Consider the following 18069-nt stretch of genomic DNA (forward strand, 5'->3'; position numbering starts at 1 on the left):
TCTTCTCAGCACCACATGGCACTTATTCCAAAATTGACCACATAGTTGGAAGTAAAGCACTCCTCAGCAAATGTACAAGAACAGAAATTACAACAAACTGTCTCTCAGACCACAGTGCAATCAAACTCAGGACTAAGAAAATCAATCAAAACCGCTCAACTACATGGAAACTGAACAACCTGCTCCTGAATGACTACTGGGAACATAACGAAATGAAGGCAGAAATAAAGATGTTCTTTGAAACCAGTGAGAACAAAGACACAACATACCAGAATCTCTGGGACACATTTAAAGCAGTGTGTAGAGGGAAACTTATAGCACTAAATGCCCACAAGAGAAAGCAGGAAAGATCTAAAATTGACACCCTAACATCACAATTTTTAATTTAACTAGAGAAGCAAGTGCAAACACATTCAAAAGCTAGCAGAAGGCAAGAATTAACTAAGATCAGAGCAGAACTGAAGGAGACAGAGACACAAAAAACCCCTCAAAAAATCAATGAATCCAGGAGCTGGTTTTTGGAAAAGAGCAACAAAATTGATAGACCGCTAGCAAGACTAATAAAGAAGAGAGAGAAGAATCAAATAGATGCAATAAAAAATGATAAAGGGGATATCAACCACCGATTCCACAGAAATACAAACTCCCATCAGAGAATACTATAAACACTTCTACGCAAATAAACTCGAAAATCTAGAAGAAATGGATAAATTCCTGGACACACACACCCTCCCAAATCTAAACCAGGAAGAAGTTGAATCCCTGAATAGACAAATAACAGGCTCTGAAAGTGAGGCAATAATTAATAGCCTACCAACTAAAAAAAGTCCAGGACCAGACAGAGTCACAGCTGAATTCTATCAGAGGTACAAGGAGGAGCTGGTACCATTCCTTCTGAAACTACTCTAATCAATAGAAAAAGAGGGAATCCACCCTAACTCATTTTATGGGGCCAACATCATCCTGATACCAAAGTCTGGAAAAGACACAACAAAAAAAGAGAATTTTAGACCAATATCCCTGATGAACACTGATGCAAAAATCCTCAATAAAATACTGGCAAACCGAATCCAGCAGCACATCAAAAAGCTTATCCACCATGATCAAGTGGGCTTCATCCCTAGGATGCAAGGCTGGTTCAACATATGCAAATCAATAAACGTAATAAAGCATATAAACAGAACCAAAGACAAAAACTACATGATTATCTCAATAGATGAAGAAAAGGCCTTTGACAAAATTCAACAGCCCTTCATGCTAAAAACTCTCAATAAATTAGGTACTGATGGGATGTATCTCAAAATAATAAGAGCTATTTATGAAAAACCCACAGCCAATATTATAATGAATGGGCAAAAGCTGGAAGCACTTCCTTTGAAAACTGGCACAAGACAGGGATGCCCTCTCTCAACACTCCTATTCAACATAGTGTTGGAAGTTCTGGCCAGGGGAATCAGGCAGGAGAAAGAAATAAAGGGTATTCAGTTAGGAAAAGAGGAAATCAAATTGTCCCTGTTTGCAGATGACATGATTGTATATTTAGAAAACCCCATCATCTCAGCCCCAAATCTGATAAGCAACTTCAGCAAAGTCTCAGGACACAAAATCAATGTTCAAAAATCACAAGCATTCTTATTCACCTGTAACAGCCACACAGAGAGCCAAATCATGAGTGAACTCCCATTCACAACTGCTTCAAAGAGAATAAAATGCCGAGGAATCCAACCTGCAATGGATATGAAGAACCTCTTCAAGGAGAACTACAAACTGCTGCTCAACGAAATAAAAGAGGACACAAACAAATGGAAGAACATCCATGCTCATGGATAGGGAGAATCAATAGCGTGAAAATGGCCACACTGCCCAAGGTAATTTATAGATTCAATGCCATCCCCATCAAGCTACCAATGATTTTCTTCACAGAACTGGAAAAAACTACTTTAAAGTTCATATGGAACCAAAAAAGAGCCTGCATTGCCAAGACAATCCTAAGCCAAAAGAACAAAGCTGGAGGTATCATGCTACCAGACTTCAAACTATACTACAAGGCTACAGTAACCAAAACAGCATGGTACTGGTACCAAAACAGATATAGGCCAATGAAACAGAACAGAGCCCTCAGAAATAATACCACATATCTACAACCATCTGATCTTTGACAAACCCTAGAAAAACAAGAAATGGGGAAAGGATTCCCTATTAATAAATGATGCTGGGAAAACTGGCTAGCCATATGTAGAAAGCTGAAACTGGATACCTTCCTTACACTTTATACTAAAATTAATTCAAGATGGATTAAAGACTTAAATGTTAGACCCAAAACCATAAAAACCCTAGAAGAAAACCTAGGTAATACCATTCAGGACATAGGCATGGGCAAGGACTTCATGTCTAAAACACCAAAAGCAATGGCAACAAAAGCCAAAATTGACAAATGGGATCTAATTAAATTAAAGACCTTCTGCACAACAACAACAACAACAACAACAAGAAAACTACCATCAGAGTGAACAGGCAACCTACAGAATGGGAGAAAATTTTTGCAATCTACTCATCTGACAAAGGGCTAATATCCAGAATCTACAAAGAACTCAAACAAATTTACAAGAAAAAAACAACCCCATCAAAAAGTGGGTGAAGGATATGAACAGACACTTCTCAAAAGATGACATTTGGGCAGCCAAGAGACACATGAAAAAATGTTCATCATCACTGGCCATCAGAGAAATGAAAATCAAAACCACAATGAGATACCATCTCACACCAGTTAGAATGGCAATCATTAAAAAGTCAGGATAAAACAGGTGCTGGAGAGGATGTGGAGAAATAGGAATGCTTTTATACTGTTGGTGGGACTGTAAACTAGTACAACCATTGTGGAAGACAGTGTGGTGATTCCTCAAGGATCTAGAACTAGAAATACCATTTGACCCAGCCATCCCATTACTAGGTATATACCCAAAGGATTATAAATCACGCTGTTATAAAGACACATGCACACGTATTTTTATTGCAGTACTATTCACAATAGCAAGACTTGGAACCAACCTAAATGTCCATCAATGATAGACTGGATTAAGAAAATGTGGCACATATATACACCATGGAATACTATGCAGCCATAAAAAACGATGAGTTCATGTCTTTTGTTGGGCTGGAAACCATTCTGAGCAAACTGTCTTAAGGACAGAAAACCAAACACTGCATGTTCTCACTCATAGGTGGGAACTGAACAATGAGAACACTTGGACACAGGAAGGGGAACATCACACACTGGGGCCTGTTGTGGGGTTGGGGGGAAGGATAGCATTAGGAGATATACCTAACGTAAATGACGAGTTAATGGGTGCAGCACACCAACATGGCACATGTATACCTACGTAACAAACCTGCACACTGTGCACCTGTACCCTAGAACTGAAAAGTATAAATAAAAAAAAAAGAACAATAAAAAGACTATGGAAGTCAGTAAGCCAATAATAAATAAACTTATCAGTAAAATAAAAGATGTGCTGTGGTGCCTATTTTCCAAAGGAACGCAGATCACAATTTGGAACCAATATATCTTACTCACTGTTGTAATGAACAGCCATCATCAATTCAGCTCAGCTGGATGCTCTAAGTGAATACCAAGTGGAGTTTAGTGTATAATGTGTTAATTTCATATAGGATTGTATGAGTTAATAAATCATTTACTCATTGATTTGAGACTTGCGTCCATCTATTTCAAGCTAAAGGAATATAAATTTTTTTTAAAGCTAGGTCTTATTCTATCCATATGTTTTAAAGGGATTACTAGACTTTACAGTGGCTAAAATTCAGTTCAAAACTTTGAAGCTCTGCTGCCAAATATATTAATTGATGTGTCCAATCACTCAAACTTTCATTTATGTGTTCTCAGTCCATCTATCTGTTTGTCTGCTTTTAAATCTAATTATCACATAATGATAGATGTAATGAGGTCTTAGGCCTGCAGCTAGCCATTATAACATTTTGTGTTTTTCCACCATCACTTTTTACTTTCTGATTCTCTGAAAGAGCCTCAGCACTGAGGCAAACCTTTTCTTCTGTTTAAATGAATAAGAGGATATCCATGCAAATCAGTACAAATTGTCAGAATATTCAGAGGGCATGTGCATCTTGTAAAAGTTTAATTACTGATTAAAGTTATTTATTTTGCTTGGAATATAGAGGTCACTGAATAGTATATGATCTAAAATAGCTTTTCTGTATTCCTGCTTAGATTCAGTATCAATCCCTAATTTTAATTTCCATAGAAACATCACTAAGATTGTGTCTAATAACTCACTGTTTCCTTAAATCCTTATACTCACAAATCCTTACACTCACACATCTGCACAAGCTGTTCCTCTTCCTGGGGGCCCCTCTCTACCACCTTTCCCATTTTCTTCCCTTCTTACATAAGACTGGATGCCTAGCAAGCTCCTACTCATCTCTACAACTTTAAAAAAGTTAAAAGCAAGCAAAAAAGTTACCTGAGTCATGTAAGCGAAGAAGAACATAATGAAATCTCACCTGTAGCTTGTGCAAGTGGCGTTCTGACCTGACGGAGTTATTGGCTGAAAAGTGATGCGTGGGGAAACTTGGGCTGATAGCACAAATCCCAAGGCAAGAATAATGAGTGCTACAGTGGTACCTTAAAAAAAAAAAATTTATATTAGAGAAGAGTTGACAATATTATTTTAAAGCAGACTGGGTTTGGTAACAACAAAACCAAAAAACAAACAAACAAAACCCTCTGAAAAAAAGTACCGTGCTCTATCTTCAATGGATTTTAAAAAAACAATGCTCCCAATGTATAAACAAATTATCAGAACTATTCACTAGCACATTCATGGTGAGACATGATGAGAGTGAAATTCAAAACAAATACATTTGCTAGCCAAACAGTAAATTGGTAACGATTTCTTAAAAGAAACCACACACACCTAGGATTCCTGAAAATCTCAAAATCAATTAATGTGACAACATTACTGAGTGCCTAACATATCAGGAAGTATGAAAGACAATAGATTTCCATCAAGTGTTCCTTTTGATGCCAAGAAAATTCTTCTAATGACATTCAATCATGTAAGACTTAAATTGGTGAACCTTTTTAGTTTAACAAACGAGTTATTTCTAAAGCAGTTGAAAGAGCATGTTTTATTAAAATGGAGTAGCATTTTTTGAAGATTTTAAGGTACCAGAAATAATATATCACATGTATTCTTTTTTCTTTCTTGTTGGTATTTGAAAGTGAAATATTTGTTTTGATGCTAACATATAGGAATGGTGATTAAGCATATTACTTAAAAGAATAATTTTTGTGTCCCTGATAGACATCCTAATTGTAAATAAGACATTTTTCAAGTTTCTGACTATTGTTTGAGTCACAGACATTGTGAGGATGAACGAAAAGGGTCATGGGAAGAATGGAGAAAGCAAATATGATGGAATACCATGCAGCTGTAAAAAAGAATGAGATCATGTCCTCTGCAGCAACATGGATGGAGCTGGAGGCCATGATCCTTGGCAAACTAACACAGAAATAGAAAACCTAATACTGCATGTTCTCATTAAAAAGTGGGAGCTGCATGATAAAAACACATGGATACAATGAAGGGAACAACAGACACCAGGGGATTACTTGAGGGTAGAGGGTGGGAGAAAGGAGAAGATCAAAAAACAGCTTATTAGGTATTTTGCTTATTTTCTGGGTGACAAAATAATCTGTACACCAGACCTCTGAGATATGTGTTTACTTATATAATGAGCCTGCACATGTACCTATGAAATTAAAATAAAAGTTAAAAAGGAGAACATGGCTGTATTAGTGTGTACACCTTATTTGAATGAGAGAAAATAAGTTTAAAACATGGAATTTAGGAAGGCAGTTTAGTCATAGTTAAGCTTTCATTAGTTAAGCTTGGAGGGAATTTAAATTACGAACAAAAATATTATTCAAAATAGATTTTAAAAAGAACATTGAGAAGCACTGTGGAAGTACAACAGGGTACTATATATAATAGTTGAGGTGTTTTTATTTAAGACATAGTAGGTGTGTGAAGCCAGGCATTATGGGTGCAGAGGTGACCTTGGGATCAGATGGCTATAGTTTTTAGCTAGCTTTGCTGTTTACTGACTCTGTGATCTTGGATAAGGGACACAACCTTTCCACAATTCAATGTTGTCTTTTGTAAAATAGGGCTTAGTGAAAATACTCACCTTACGGACTTATAGTGAATTTTAAATGTTATAATGTATTTGAAAGATGTTTTAATGCTATGACATGTTAGCTATTATGCTATGATTATTATTACAAGCAGCAGCAGCAGCCACAGCAAACCTTCAAAATAACAGAACAAAGTTGAAGGATGGGGAAGATTAAAGAAAGGTCAGAAGTCTATTTCACAAAACCAGGCCAATAATGCAATAAAACTAAAATTACAGTTTGTTTAACTACTATTGGCTTAAAATTCAAACCAGAAATAGGAATAGTTTGAGCCATTACTTTTCTCAAAAGACTATCAAGCCCCAAATTGAAAAACAGAAAAGAGATGTAATAGGTCTGTTATGAAGATCATACCTCTCTCCTCAAACAAAACAACCCAACCATGAGATTTACTGTTAGTCTGTCCATCAAAAATTCTGAGTCCCTATTTGCCCAAATTACATCCATATCTTATTGCCATGTCCAACAGGTAAGACTTTTTTTTAAATCAGGAAACTTTGATATATTAAGATGTGAAGGAAAGATGAGTCTCTTCTTTCATAACACTCATTAAATAACCTATCTCCATGAAAATGATAAACTCTAAGATGATATGCCTAGCGCATACCCAGTAAAGTTCAATTCTAGTGCCTGGCATATAAAGATTGAAATAAATATTGGTTGAATGGATGGACCACCATACTATACATTTTTGCAATGTTGGCTATTTTTGAAAAAAACAAAAAAACTGTTAAGACAATCCAATTAAAGTCATGAGGTTAGTATGGTATAACTATCCTAAACGAGAGTTCTGCAATATGGATAATATGACTCTACATCTATCTCTTAACAAGTCCAACCAACCTAAAAATTATGAGAAATAAACTATTGAAATAAACTATTCTGGATATACAAAATTCCTAAATAGGCAAAAGTTAACTATTCTTATGCCAAATTTATTTTTATTTTGGCCCATTTTGGAGGAAAATATTTTTAAAAGCCAGCATTACACTCTTACTTTTGTTATTACAGATAGTGATGGTTCTGAATCCTGGCTTCCTGTTGGAAGCAAATGCCTGGATGTACCTCAACCTCTGAATCAGTCTCCAGAAGATCAGTACAAAATATCTGAGTTTTACAGAGTTCCACAAGTGGTTATGATGCCAAGACAGGGCTAAAACCCCTATGACATGATAAGCTCCTTACAAGAAGGAAATGGTATCTTAAATGACTTTATTTATAAAATAAATTTTTAAGTAATCACTTAGTCCTATCATCTACTCATATACACTATTAAAGCATAACATGATTTGAATTACCTTTTTCCTTATATTTAGTAAGTTACAGATGTTTTATCAATCATTTGTTAGTATTTAAAAACAATCTGGTTATTGTAGAGTTATTCATTATTACAACCTGGATTTGAGTCTAATACAAGAAGGCTTTGGATGAAAGAATTTTATCTGGTGTACTGTGTAGTTTTGGCATGTTCTTTATGTTTCAAGAGAAGAGTCTGTCTTAACCAAATACAGTGTTAGATTTTGAAATTTTGATATAATTTTGAAAATAAAAATATTCTCCACAGGAAGTGAAGAGTGCTGAATAAATAGCATTATTAAAAATATCTGATGTAATAATCAGTACCAGGTACAGTGTTTTGCTTATTAGTAAATACTGAGAGAAACGAAAATCATTTCCCTTCCCATGACTCTACTAGAGGAGTAGTTCTCACACTTTGTGTGCGTAAGTATCACCTAGGGAACCTGTCTAAAGTGTACATATTTCAAGCCTCATTTTCAGAAATTCTAAGTTAGTAGATCTGGGTTAAGGCCCAATAATCCACGTTTTAAAATAAGTACCCTTGGCAATTGTGATGAAGACAGTCTGTGAGTGAAGTTTTCAGAAATATAAACTACCAAAACATGAGGGGGAAAAACACAATCTTTCTGGCTTTCTGATTCATTCCCAATAAAGCTACAAAAATATAAATATTCCAATATTAAAAGAATCAAGAAGTTGTCACTAAATTTGTAATATTTACCAGAAAGTCCAGTTCTCTGAACAAGCTTTGAAAATACAAAAAGATGGCTGGGTGCAGTGGCTCACGCCTGTAATCCCAGCACTTTGGGAGGCCGAGGCGGGTGGATCACGAGGTCAGGAGATCGAGACCATCCTGGCTAACACGGTGAAACCCTGTCTCTACTAAAAATACAAAAAATTAGCCGGGTGTGGTGGCAGGCGCCTATAGTCCCAGCTACCGGAAGGCTGAGGCAGGAAAATGGTGTGAACCCGGGAGGCGGAGCTTGCCGTGAGCCGAGATCATGCCACTTCACTCCAGGTCTGGGCAACAGAGGGAGACTCAGTCCCCCCAAAAAAAAAAAAAATACAAAAAGTCCGACCACCAAAAATGTCCTACATTTAAAATTACTCATGGACTACATATTTTGTATTTCTTTGTATAAAGAGTTCCTTTGCCCAGGCGTACATAGTTTTTATTTGTAGTCATCTTAAAAGAATGAATATCTAACAAAAAACCATCTTGATATAACATTTTTCACTATTCTTAGTCCAATATAATAAAATAAATGATAATAAAAACACAAAACAGGGAATAATATTGAATCAAAGGTTAAAAATTCTAGGCTATAGCCAATTTAAGAAACTTAACATAGAACAGTATGTTAATACTTAGTACCATTAAAATATCAAGTATATACCTACATATAAATGAATAAAACAAAAACACACCGAAATAAAAATACAACTAACATAGAATCAATCAGTATAGGAATGTGAAAGAAAAATCTATTGTGAGTGAGGGTCACACTGGAGTAATACTAATATGTTACAAGGTTGTTAAGTGGTACATCTTCTTCTGAAGGTGTAAAGGTCCATTGGTCATTATCTTCTAGTAGGACCTATTTAATCACCGAAACTCAAGAACCACATGAATGGCACCAATTACTGTGTGTACAGGTAACAGAGGAGACTGGTGAGGCTTGTGACAAGAAACCAGGACTTCTCAAACCATTGTAATATCCACTGTATCACTTTAATTGGCCACATAATAAGGAAATCAAATAGACTGTGTCTCTCAAGCTGGAGAAATCACTGTACAGTGTTTGTAGTGGACAGAACTGAGGCCTTGGTGGGTTTCAGCTGCAAAGAGAACGAGGCAGGAAAGAAAAGTGCCTATAGGTTGCTCATGAGAAGGAGACCCTGAAATCCCTTGGTGCTTCCCAAGGAATTGTCTTAATACTTCTTCTTAACAGTCAGGGATGGGCTCTGGGAATCCTTGGGCAGAAGACTTACACTGAGAGGGAAACACGACATAGGCCAGAAGAGTTCAGGAAGGTTCCTAGACTATGATGATGGAGGCTGCTTTTGCAGTAAGGTTTAAACAACAAAGGCTCACTCTTTGGTAACAATAATGCTGTGACAGCTAAAATGCTCTGAGCCCTTTACTCTCTGTGTCAGGTAGTATTTGAAATCCTATACATCTGTAAATGTGTTAAATCCTCATTACATCTCTGTGAAGTAGGGATGATAATTAATCCCCATTCACACATAAGGAAAGAGAACCTTGCCTAAAGTCACGCTATTCAAATCCAAACAGTCTGGGGCTCTACATCGATAAGGGCTCAAAAATCCTACAGAACTGATAAGAAAGTGTTTTATTGGAATACCAAAGGAAGGAATACAGGTTGCTAGAAATAATGTTTTGTCAGTTTTCCCCAGATCTCAAAGGCCAAATCCCAAATTGAAGCAGCAATTAAGTTCTATTTAAAAAAATAGACTTCTTGAGGTAGTAATATACTGGAGTTCTATTTAAAAAGAAGGGTGTCATCCATTAAAAATATTTAAAAGCAGCTATTATCTCTTCTTAGCCTTCATCTGAAAATCAAGGGTCAGCAAATCCAATTTCCAGCCCACTGTGGGAATTTATTTTTAACACTTCACTGCCTGATGGTAATCTATCCTTTTGTTGAGAGTTTACTATCCTAACGAGACACCCCACTTCATTGCTGGATAGCTCTGATTATTGGGAATATTTTTCTTGTATTAAGTAAAAATCTGTGTCCTTATAACATCTACTATCTGCTAAAATAAGATACCTGGTAGGCTTCTGTCTTTAGTCTGTTCTCTAGGCTAAATATCTCTGGTTTCTTCAACAGGTTTATAAACATGGTTTTGAAACCCTTACTTGTCCCTCATTTTTATTCATTTACCTACTGTCTTAGTTCAGTATGTATCCTGGCTGTAGGCAATCACCTTTGCCCCTTAATCAGACAATCTCTCACCTTTCCCTCAAACACTGATACTGCAGTTCAGCACACATTATTGGATTCAAGGGCTCCCACTGCTTAGGCAAGAAAAGAAGGTGAAAACATTCTACTCTTCCTTCTGGAATGAGGGCCAGGAGAGGGCAAGTATTTCCGATAACTGAGTTTGGAACTTAGAATGTATTTTCTCATCAAATCTGGGATGAGCGCCTGAAACAGTTCTATTAGATCAATGTTTTAGATATAATTTGATTAAAATAGAATTTAGTTAATACTGCCCTGGAAACTATATTTTAATGGAAAAATATATTCTCACTCCAAATAAACTTATAAAGGAGTTATTAGAGTGCAGTTAATTGTACATAGGAATGTACTTGTATATTTGAAAAAAATTAGAAAATTATATCATGCAATCATGTAAAAACAATGTTAAAGATGTGGGTCTCATTCTATCAATGAAACAGTCCTTGTGTTACAGTGAAATAATAAATAAAATGGGCAGAATTTAAACAGAAAAGATACTTGGGAATTAAAAAAAAAAAAAGGTTTTGCTTTATTTCGCTATCAATAAAAATACATTTAACCAACCAGAATTTACCCTGGAACTTAGGCTTGTTTCAAACACAGAAAGAGTCTGTCCCTGCTTTATGAAGAAATTACATGGTTCTAATACTCTCCTGCTGAAAGATCTTTGGAAAAAAATGCTCCAAATTTAATTCCATTGTATTCTAAATTTAAAAATATATCATATGTTAAAAAGTGAGTTTCTGAATCCAAAGTTTTAGTTTTTCAAAAAAGGATAGAACAGAAAACAATATTTTTTCACTTTTATACTTTTGAGTGGAACTCAAATAACAGAAAAATGTTACTCTCAGTAGATCAAAATTATTCTTGCAGTTTGTTTCTACTCAAATTCTAGTTTCTAGTCACGTAATGTAAGAGTTGTTAAAAGCTCTTTTTTTTTTTTTTCATTTTTGGTCTAGAAGGACTCTAATTTTCTTGTTGTTTGGCTGAGAAATCAATATTAGAAGTGGTGTAAGTATTGTATTTTTGAAGGTTAAACTTGAAGTTATTAGGAAATAAAGTTTATAATTGAATTCTTCATCCAGGCACCTACCTGCTAAACTACCAAAGGTAAGCTTTCTGCGGCCCACTTTCTCAACAAGCCAGACTCCCGCAAGTGTGAAAATGAAATTTGTGAAGGCTGTAACTGAAGCCAGCCATATTGCAAGTCTATCATCTTCAACACCAGACATCTGCAGAATGGTTGCACTGTAGTACCTGCAAAGCAATGAATAAAACAATTGCTATTGATAGTTACCCAAAGAAACAGGGTTATTCTGATAGAAAATGATGTATTCAACTTAAAAAAATAATATGGATAGCTACGGTAATAACATCAAATTAACATGGGAATTAATGCAAGCTGTTGAAAAGATCACAATATAAAGACTATGTTCAAATAAATTTATTTTGGAGTTTGGATAATCAAGAAGAGGCACCTGAGCAAGTAGAAAAGGTTGAAGACTTCCAAAGTGATGCACATCCCACAAGTAGGGACAATGGCAGCTGGTAGTTTCACTAAAACTATCATCAACTGCAAGTCCATGGAATGAATCAGAAGTCATCATACACTGTGAATTAATGTCCTTAAAAGGCTGCCGTAGGAGAATGTAATATAATGGTAAAAATCTGGGACAAGTGAAGGAACTCCTCAAAAAAGACACAATGAGTAAGACAGTGTCAGAATGTATTTGGCATTGTGTAAAAAGATGAGAAACTGATATGAGGTCCATGAGAATCATTTATGTTTCCTGAAAAAGGGTACTCTGGTGAGCTAACGTCTCTAGTATGATTAGGCTCTGTAGACTCATTTCATGCTAAGTGAACTCACTGGAGACTGGCTTTAAAAAGATAATGCCAGTTTGTTGATGCACAATGGAAGATATGTCTGGCACATTTAAGGATGACAGCTTTCCCACAAGACATTTCTTTTCTGGTGGAAACATTAATAGCTAAACCAGCTGATTACTTTAAAGTTAACCTGAAAACAAAGAAAGCAAAGTACTGCTGGTGAGCCACTGATGAAATGTGATAGAATTCAAACCTTAAAGACACATTCTGAACCATGGCTTTGCCCAGTTTTTCAAGCCATTCTAAAACAAGTTAGCTTTACTCAAATCAGACAGTGGTCATCCAAGCAATATGTTAAATCAGGCTGGATATTTCCATAGTTAAAAATCTACAGTTTCTGAATATTTATCAATACCTTCATAATATTTCAAAAATCAAATCTGTTTTTAATATGTTTAAGTCTCATTGATTAACCAATGGCTTCTGTCTATTTTTTAAACTAATGATGATGGTTCTTATGTAAAATTTTAATACCAATATGGACTCATTCATCTTGAAAAAAAGTGTTTTCCTTTTTTAAATTAATAAATCAAACCTATAAATTAACTATGCAGCATGAAGGATGTGTTTTACTGATCACACTAAAAAGCATGCCAACCATTTTAAGACTGAATTCTGACAGCTATTGCAAAAAGAGAAATTCCCAGTGGAATTATTCCCATCATCATGAAAACTGCGAATGTTTTGCAGTCAGAGTGTAAAGTGATGATAAAAATTATGAAAACAATTCATTCCATTTGTGTAGTGTTTTATAGTTTCCAAGTTCTACCATATACATTTTCATAAAGACCTGTATGGCAATGTCAAACCTTACATGTAATCACTAAGAAACTAACATGAATGCCAAATCTAAAAAGGCAGAAAATAGAAACATTGAGAGAAAATTCAAACATTTAAATCCAAAAGAATTTGACATGTGTCATGCTACTAAGTTTCAGAGTCTTCAAAATAATTTAAGAATAAAAATAGTTACATTGTGCAAAATAATTCTTCCAAATAGAGGCAGGGGAAAATTAAAACAGAAGCTATTTTGATGCTTTCATTTTTAATAAAACAATCAAATCACAAGTGTTAAATGAATAGAACAGAGAGTGGTATAAAACAGAATAAGTTGTCTAAATTTTATTTAAAATGAAAAATGTTACATAGCTATACAAAGTATTTTCAGTACTTAAGTTATAGAGTCAGAATGCAACCAAAAACTGACCTGGAATTCAGAAACCTGCATTCTAATAGCACTTCTGTGTCTTCTGGCCAGGTTAGGTAACATAATCACTTGTACACTGAATATTTATTTATTAAGTACCTAGTGTATAAGCTATGTGAATTACTAAGATCCCACAGATATGTTATTGAATCCTGTTGCTGCCCTCAAGAAGCTCATAGTTTAATTTAAAAGAATGAAACGGAAAGACAATATTTTAATATCACAACACGTACAATTAACAGTGAGGCATAAAGAACAGAGCAAACAATTTATTTGCTGTAGAATATTCCTTGATTTTCCAGGGAATTAATGTTTGAGTTGTGCCTTGTCATAGAGGTTTGCCAGCAGGTCTGACAATGGGGGAGGGCATTAGAGGTCACCGAAATGACATATCTGAAGGACCAAAGTACAAAATGGTACGCTGGGTTCACAGACATAAGTACTTCACCTTGGTTGAACATAGAATGCATACAAATGAGGGGCCGAGCACAGTGGCTCACACTTGTAATCCCAGCACTTTGGGAGGCCAAGGCGGGCAAATGACCTGAGGTCGGGAGTTCAAAGCCAGCCTGGCCAAGATGGTGAAACCCCATCTCTACCAAAAATACAAAAAATTAGCTGGGCATGGTAGCGGGCGCCTATAATCCCAGCTACTCAGGAGCCTGAGGCAGGAGAATTGCTTGAACCTGGGAGGCGGAGGTTGCAGTGAGCCAAGATCGTGCCATTGTACTCCAGCCTGGGCAACAAAAGCAAAACTCCATCTCAAAAAAATTAAAAAATAAAAAAAAAGAACGCATACAAATGAGAAGTATGATGTAAGGCTATAGCAGAAACTTCTGTCATGGAGGGGATTTGAATGTAAGGACTTTGTATTGTAGGCAATGGGAAATCACAAAGTGGAGTTTAAAGAGAAATAACAGGATTAAATCTGTTCTATGAAGAGATTACTCCGGTGATAGCCAAGTGGGTGGACTGGAGGCCGACTGAACTAAAGGTATATTGTTCCGAAGCCTATTTCAAGTCATTATACTGGCAACAGGCAATTGCAGATTATCTGGATTAATGGAAAACAGTAAGAGGAGGGGCTGAAATTCACTGACAGCCTTGTATCTCCCTCTCAGCAAGAGCTGCGACTTCAGCCCACACTAAATTTTGTCCTTTACAGACTGCCTTGATTTTCATCTTCCTTTCTCTAAAACACTGATAAATATATTAGTTTGTGTTGCAGCCATGACAAATTACCACAAGCTTAGTGACTTTAAAACAAAACACATTTATTATCTCACAGCTCTGTAGGTCAGGAATCTGACAAGTGTCTCACTGGGGGTCAAAAATCACAGGTGTCAGCAGAGCTCTGTTCCTTCCTGGAGGCTCCAGGGAAAAATCATGTCCTTGTCTTTTGCAGCTTTTAGAGGTCTCCTAATTCCCTGGCTGGTGGCCCCCTTCCTCAGTCTTCAAAGCCAACAATGATTTGTCAAGTCCCTCTCATGTTACTTCACTATGACCTTTGCTTTGCCTCCCTTGTGACTAGATTGGCTCCACTCAGAAAATCCAGAATAATCTCTTTAATTAAGATAAACTGATTAGCACATTTAATTCAGTCTGCACCTTAATTTCCTTTTGCCATGTAATGTAACATATTCACAGGCTCTGGGAACTAGGATGTGTATGTATGTCCTTAGGGGGACCATTATTCTGGCTATCACGGTAAACGTACTAATAAGCAGTAAAATAAACAAAAGCCAACAGTTATAATGAGAAGGAAGGAATGAAAGACAAGGACATCTACTTAAAAGGTAATCAGTTCTAGAAAAATCAGGCAATAACTACATTCTCTTTCATAGGGCAGGACATGACATATCTAGGTCAGAGCTATTCACAAACTTACTTTTAAAAGTCAGGCCATGGTCTTATGAAAAGATATATTTAACTTACATTTACAAAGTACATTCCAATGTTTTCATAAATAATGATGTCAGCCAACTATTTAAGTAATGAGCTTCCTACCACTGTGTTTACAATCTTCTAAACCTTTATGCAGTAGTTTGCATTTTCAAGGGACTGTATTCATTCAAAAGTTGCACAAAGGCATAAGGGAACCTTCTTATGCATAAAAGAACAATATGAACAACTGAAAAAGGCTTTCTTTCCTTTTTAGACTCAAAGCAGGCATACCCTCTCCTTTCAAAGTCATTTTATAATATCTATCAGACAAACTATCATCTTCTTCAAAGATTCCCTGGGCAAACTTTGGTCATCTCACACATACTATCTCTTCCCCAGAGTGAAGTTGAAAGGTTTGCAACTCTCTGTAGACATTTAAGGACAGCCAAGGCCGGAACTCTACATGCATTGGTATCTTAGAGATTATGTGACACTCAGCTTCCAGTCCTAAATTTTAAATCTGACTCACACAAAACAAAAACATATAGGCTTTGGAAATGACAATTTATCCTCATGCTGACTTTTAACTAGCAATAAAAGACTAAACATGAGTACTTCATATGCTTAACAAAATACATCTACTAAGTTCCTATTTGAACAAAGCACTTCCTAGGAATTTCTCAAAAAGCTATCTTTTTCACTATTACTTGCATTATAGAATTAACAGTAAAATAAGTGTCAGCTGGATTTATTGAATTTATCTACTGTAAACTTTTGAGAAGAAATTAAGAATAATTATCCTAAAAAACACCTGATAGACTTACTAAATTAAAAATTAAAGACTGATAAGAGAGAGGTAGAACATGAAGATAATTATATGAAAACCTTGGCTGTATAAACACTACGAGTTAGCTCTAAAATTCCTGGCAGCCAAGGCAAAATAGTAAACATTTTAGAAAATTTTAACTGTTTGACAAAATAAAATGTATCAGCTCATAATAAAGACAAATTTTTGCTGGCATGGGACTATAAAGACATTTATATTTCATAAATAAAAGGGATATGGAACATATTCTTCCTGACGAGCCAATCTAAGTAGGACAAATTAACTGTTGACTTACTCAATACTCTTATAGGCCATATTCATATTGTGATATAGGCCAAGTTACATGAGAAAGTATGGAGTAGTAAAGATTTCCATTATCTAAGTTATGTTCTTTAGCTCTTTTAGTTCCTAGTGTTACTTTTTTTTTTTTTTTTTTTTTTTTTTTGGTACAATATGCCAAAGTACATTGACTACAGAGAATTTAAAATGCCATTACATTAAAAGGTTCTTTTAACTAAAAAGAATTATATTTTCCTATTGGGAGACTGTTTATACACTCAAAAACAAGGATAACTGTATTAGTCTGTTCTATGCTGCTATAAAGACATATACAAGACTGGATAATTTATAAATAAAAAGAGGTTGAATGGACTCAAGAGTTCCACATGGCTGGGGAGGCCCCACAATCATGGTGGAAGGCAAAAGAGGAGCAAAGGTATATCTTACACAAGGGCAGGCAAGACAGAGTGTGCAGGGCAACTACCCTTTACAAAACCATCAGATCTCATAAGACTTACTCCCTGTCACAAGAACAGCATGGGAAAATTCTGCCCCCATGATTCAATTACCTCCCACTGAGTCCTTTCCATGAAATGTGGGGATTACAGGAGCTACAATTCAAGAGGCGATTTGGGTGGGGACACAGCCAAATCGTATCAATAACTCTCACAAGGGCATCCACTTAAAGGTTAATTAGTTCCAGAAAAATTTAGGCAATAACTATATTCTCTTTCATAGGGCAGAGGATGACATATTTAGATAAGAATAATCTACAAACCTAATTTTTAAAACTCAGGTCATGGACTTGTGGAAAGATACACTGAACTTACATTTAAAAACATGCGAATTCCAATGTTTACAGACATAATGATATCAGCCAACCATTTAAGTAATGGGTTACCACTATCTTTACAATCTTCTAAACCTCTATGCAGTAGTTTGAATTTATTCTCAAAAAATACATCATATTTTCCATCTGATATAATTTGGATATTTGTCCCTGCCCAAATCTTATGTTGAAATGTAATCCCCAGTGCTGGAGGTGGGGCATGGTGGGAGATGTTTGGATCATGGAGGCGGATCCCTCAAGGTTTGGTGCTATCTTCATGATGTGAGTTCTCATGAAATTTGGTCATTTAAAAGGGTGAGGCACCTCTCCCCACCCACTCTCCTACTGCTTGCTCCTGCTTTTGCCATGTGATGAGTCTGCTTCTCCCTTGCCTTCTGCCACGAATGCAGGCTTCCTAAGGCCTCCAAAGAAGCTGAGCAGATGCCAGCGCCACTCTTCCTGAAAAGCCTACACAAGAGTAAGCTAATTGAACCTCTTTTCTTTATAAATTACCAAGTCTCGGGTATTTCTTCAGAGCAGTGCAAGAACAGCCTAATACAGAAAGTTGATACTGGGGTTGGGGGCGGGGGGCATTGCTATAAAGATACCTGAAAATGTGGAAGTGACTTTGGAACT

The 18069-nt window shown here is 35.9% G+C and overlaps 1 protein-coding gene across 7 annotated transcripts in view; it reads right to left on the reverse strand.

Annotated features, from left to right (window-relative positions):
• Positions 1-18069, reverse strand: part of SLC2A13 (solute carrier family 2 member 13) — a 369307-nt gene that overhangs the window by 105739 nt on the left and 245499 nt on the right. For all 7 annotated transcript variants that reach the window (XR_012420133.1, XR_012420134.1, XM_045365028.3 and 4 more), the window contains 2 exons: positions 11612-11775; positions 4537-4657 (listed from right to left, as the gene is read on the reverse strand). Coding sequence is in view for 5 of the 7 variants with exons in the window: in XM_045365028.3 (XP_045220963.1) it covers positions 4537-4657; positions 11612-11775 (285 nt within the window). In the remaining 2 variants the exon portion in view is untranslated. The remainder of the gene's footprint in view (positions 1-4536; positions 4658-11611; positions 11776-18069) is intronic.

This window comes from Macaca fascicularis, chromosome 11, assembly GCF_037993035.2.
Source record: "Macaca fascicularis isolate 582-1 chromosome 11, T2T-MFA8v1.1".
NCBI lineage: Eukaryota > Metazoa > Chordata > Mammalia > Primates > Cercopithecidae > Macaca > Macaca fascicularis.